The sequence below is a fragment of the Nicotiana sylvestris genome, chromosome 4 (genome assembly GCF_000393655.2).
Source record: "Nicotiana sylvestris chromosome 4, ASM39365v2, whole genome shotgun sequence".
In the NCBI taxonomy this organism is placed as follows: Eukaryota; Viridiplantae; Streptophyta; class Magnoliopsida; order Solanales; family Solanaceae; genus Nicotiana; species Nicotiana sylvestris.
The window spans coordinates 43,780,843-43,785,918 of record NC_091060.1 but is presented as its reverse complement, the minus strand read 5'-3'; the positions used below and the strand labels follow the sequence as shown (position 1 = coordinate 43,785,918).

The 5,076-nt window shown below is 48.3% G+C and overlaps 1 protein-coding gene across 1 annotated transcript; it reads right to left on the bottom strand.

Moving 5' to 3' along the window:
- Positions 1–3,717: 3,717 nt before the first annotated feature.
- On the bottom strand, positions 3,718–4,827 carry LOC138889483 (uncharacterized). Its single transcript, XM_070172794.1, has one exon. It carries the CDS (start codon positions 4,825–4,827, stop codon positions 3,718–3,720), a length of 1,110 nt encoding a protein of 369 aa, XP_070028895.1.
- Between the last annotated feature and the right edge of the window lie 249 nt (positions 4,828–5,076).

Sequence of the window (5,076 nt, the reverse complement as noted above, 5' to 3'; positions counted from 1 at the left end):
TTCCAACACTTAAGCTCTCATTTATGGACTAAGTGTCCCAAAACTCTCCGAAACTCAACACCGAACGTCCCGGCAAACCAAAATAGCAGAAATGAACTTAGGGGAAGTAGTTAATAGGGGATCAGGGCATAAATTCTAAAAACGATCGATCGGGTCATTACATCCTCCTACACTTAAACATTCGTTCGTCCTCGAACGAGAATAGAGAACATACCTGAAGTAGTGAAAAGATGAAGGTATCGGCTGTGCATATCCCGTTCGGTCTCCCAAGTCATCTCCTCGACCGGCTGACCATGCCACTGAACCTTTACTGAAGCAATGTTCTTTGATCTCAACTTTCTGACCTGCCTGTCCAATATAGCCACTGGCTCCTCAACATAGGATAGATCCTTGTCCAACTGGACTGAACTGAAATCCAACATGTGCGACGGATCACCATGATACCTTCGGAGCATCGAAACATGAAATACCGGATGAACTCCTACTAGGCTGGGAGGTAAGGCAAGCTCATAAGCAACCTCCCCAACTCGCCTCAAAATCTCAAAAGGGCCAATAAACCTCGGACTCAACTTCCCTTTCTTCCCGAATCTCATAACGCCCTCCATAGGAGAAACCCGAAGCAGAACCCGCTCTCCGACCATATATGAAACATCATGAACCTTCCTGTCAGTGTAACGCTTCTATCTGGACTGGGCTGTATGGATTCTATCCTGAATCACCTTGACCTTCTCCAATGCATCCTGAACCAACTCTGTGCCCAATAGCCTGGCCTCACCCGGCTCAAACCAACCCACCGGAGATATGCACCTCCTACCATATAAAGCCTCATACGGCGCCATCTGAACGTTGGACTGATAACTGTTATTGTAAGCAAATTCCGCCAATGGCAAGGACTGATCCCAAGACCCTCCAAACTCAATCACACACGCATTAAGCATATCCTCACGAATCTGAATAGTGCGCTCGGACTCTCCGTCCGTCTAGGGGTGAAATGCTATGCTCAACTCCACCCGAGTACCCAACTCCTGCTGAACAGCCCTCCAGAACCGTGATGTAAACTGAGTACCTCTGTCTGAAATAATAGAAACTAGAATACACTGTAGACGAATGATCTCCCAGATATAAATCTCCGTCAATCGCTCCGATGAATAAGTAGTACACATAGGGATAAAATGAGCGGGCTTGGTCAGCCGATCCACAATCCGCCAAATGGCATCGAACTTCTTCGCAGTCCTAGGGAGACCAACTACAAAATCCATGGTGATCCTCTCCCATTTCCACTCCGGAATCTCTATCTGCTGAAGCAACCCACCCGGTCTCTGGTGTTCATATTTCACCTGCTGACAGTTGAGGCATCTAGCTACATATCCAACTATATCCTTCTTCATCCGCCTCTACCAATTGTGCTGCTTCAAATTCTAATACATATTTGCAGCACCCGGATGGATGGAATACCGCGAACTATGGGCCTCTGCTAAAATAAACTCCCGAAGCCCATCAACATTGGGCACACAAATCCAACCCTGCATCCTCAATACCCCGTCATCTCCAATGGTCACATATCTAGCATCGCCATGCTGAACCGTGTCCCTGAGGACAAGTAAGTGAGGGTCATCATACATCCTCTCCCTGATACGATCGAATAAGGAAGACCGAGAAACCACACAAGCTAGGACCCGACTAGGCTCCGAAAGATCCAATCTCACAAACTGACTGGCTAAGGCCTGAACATCCATCGCCATAGGCCTCTCTGAAGCTGGTAAATATGCCAAACTCCCCAAACTCTCTGCCCGGCGACTCAAGGCATCCGCTACCACATTGGCCTTGCCCGGGTGATACAGAATAGTAATATCATAATCCTTCAGCAACTCTAACCACCTCCTCTGGCGCAAATTTAGATCCTTTTGCTTGAACAAGTGTTGTAAACTTTGATGGTCAGTATAAATCTCACAAGGCACATCGTACAAATAATGACGCCAGATCTTCAAGGGATGAACAATAGCAGCTAACTCATGGTCGTGGACAGGGTAATTCTTCTCATGTATCTTCAACTGTCTGGATGCATAGGCAATCACCTTACCGTCCATCAACACCGCTCCAAGGCCAACCCATGAGGCATCACAATAAACTGTATAAGACCCCGAACCAGTAGGAAATATCAAAATTGGGGTTGTAGTCAAAGTTGTCTTAAGCTTCTGAAAGCTCGCCTCGCACTCCTCTGTCCACTGAAATGGAGCACCCTTCTGGGTCAATCTAGTAATAGGAGTTGCAATCGATGAAAACCCCTCCACAAAATGACGATAGTAACCCATCAAGCCAAGGAAACTGCAAATATCTGTAGCTGAGGAGGGCCTGGGCCAACTCTGCACGGCCTCTACCTTCTTCGGATCCACCCGAATGCCCTAACTCGATACCACGTGGCCTAATAATGCCACAGAACTCAACCAAACTCACATTTTGAGAACTTTGCATATAACTTCTTCTCTCTCAAGGTCTGAAGCACTGTCCTCAGGTGCTGCTCATGATCTTCCTGACTCTGGGAGTATACAAGAATATCATCTATGAAAACAAGGACGAACGAGTCGAGATATGGCCTGAACACATTGTGCATCAAATGTATAAATGTTGCTGAGGCATTGGTCAGCCCAAATGACATAAAAAGGAACTCATAATGACCATACCGAGTCCTGAAAGCAGTCTTCAGGATATCTGGCTCCTGAATCTTCAACTGGTGGTAACCTGAGCGCAAATTAATCTTAGAAAATATCTGTGCGACCTGAAACTAGTCAAATAGATCATCAATACGAGGCAAAGGATAACGGTTCTTCACTATAACCTTATTCAACTGGCGATAATCAATACACATACACATAGAACCACCATTTTTCTTCACAAACAAAACAGGAGCACCCTACGGTGAAACACTAGGTCGAATAAAACCCTTATCAAGCAATTCCTGTAACTGATCCTTCAACTCCTTCAACCCATTAGGAGCCATACGGTACGGAGGAATGGAAATGGGCTGAGTGCCTAACAACAAATCAATGCCAAAATCAATATATCTATCGGGCGGCATGCCCAAAAGATTAGCTGGAAACATATCGGGATAATCTCGTACCACTGGGACTGAATCAACATAAAGGGTATCAACACTGACGTCTCTCACATAAGCTAAATACGCGGCACACCCCTTCTCAACCATACGCTGAGCTTTAAGGAAAGAGATAACTCTACTAGGAGTATGATCTAAGGTACCACTCTACTCAATACGCGGAATACCTGGCATAACTAGCGTCACGGTCTTGGCGTGACAATCAAGAATAGCATAATGGGGCGACAACCAGTCCATGCCCAAGATAATATCAAAATCACCATATTGAGTAACAATAGATCTGCTCTGGTCTCAAAACCACAAATAGTAACCAAACATGACCGATAAACGCGGTCCACAATAAGAGAATCTCAAACAAGAGTAGAAACATAAACAGGAGAAGTCAAAGAATCTCGGGCTACACCCAAATGCGGAGCAAAATAAGAATACACATAAGAATAAGTGGAGCCTAGATCGAATAGAACCGATGCATCTCTGTGACAAACCAGTATAATACTTGTGATGACAGAATCGGAGGCAACCCCCTCGAGGGAGACCTCTACCTCCCCGACCTCCACCCCTAGCTGGCTGGGCAGATGGGGTAGCAGCTAGAGCTGTGATCATGGCTAAGAACTCTGAGGAGCACGCTGTGGCTGAGCAGTCTGTAAAGATGTACCCCTACCAAGTCTGGGGCAGTCCCTAACTATATAGCGTGTATCACCACACTCGAAACAAGCTCTAGGAGGACGTGGTGGCTGTGATTGGCTAGGTCCAGGTCTGCTGGACTGGTCTCTGATAGCACCCCGCGCAGGACGCGCGCTAGAAACCGTAGGTGCATAGTAAGGCTCCTGAGGTCTAGGAGGAGCTGGAGCACTGCTGGCTGCTGGAAGAGCTGAATGGATAGGGCGACCCATATAACCCCTACCATGTCGACCTGCTGCTGGGGTACGGGCACTAGAGTAGTGGCCCGACTCTCGAGACCTCTTGGCCTCTCTCTCCTCTCGCTCACTAGTGAGCATACCCTCGATCCTCCTAGCAATGCTCACTACTTGCTGATAAGGAATGTCCATCTCCAACTCTCGATCCATGCTAGATCTGATGGGTGGGATAAGACCCTCAATGAACCGGTGAACCCTCTCGGGGACAGTAGCAACCAAAGCCGGTGCATGCCTAGCCAATCTGGTGTAACGGATGGCATACTTTGAAACTGTCATAGCACCCTGGCACAAATGCTCAAACTCTGAGCGCCATGTGTCCCTGAGGCTCTGAGGAAAAAACTCTCTCAGGAACATATCTATGAACTGGGTCCAGGTCAGTGAAGCAGCCTCGTCTGGACTGTCTAACTCATATGTGTGCCACCAATCATAGGCGGCTCCCCGAAGCTGGAAGGTAGTAAAGGAAACCCCGCTAGATTCAGATATGCCCATAGTGCGTAGAATACGGTGGCACTCCTCTAGAAACTCCAAGGCATCGTCTGATGCTAGCCCACTGAATACCGTAGGATCATACTTCTTGAACCTCTCCAACCTCTGTTGCTCGTCCTCAGAAGCAGCTTCCCCATCCACGGGCTGAACTGGCACTGCAGGCGGAACAGGAATGATCTTTAGGACCTGCTCAACATGCACTCGCTGCTCAGGAGTGTGGGTGGCTAGAGTCTGTGCTCCTCTCCCGGCCTGGGATGTGGCTGCAGCAAGGGGAAACAACCCTGCCTGAGCCAACGTGGTGTACAAACTCATAAACTATGCCAATGTCTCCTGAAGGGCTGGAGTAGCAATAGTTGTAGGCGTGTCAGGTGCCTGAACTCCGGCTAGATCTGTTGGCGGTACCTTAGTAGCAGCTCATTCAGGTGATCTGGCTGCACCACGTGCGCGTCCCTGGCCTCTGCCCTGGCCCCGGCCTCTGATGGCTGCAGTAGGGGGCGCGGGTGCCTGATCATCCCGAGTAGCACGTGTCCTCACCATCTGTGAGAGAATAGAAGACAGAAG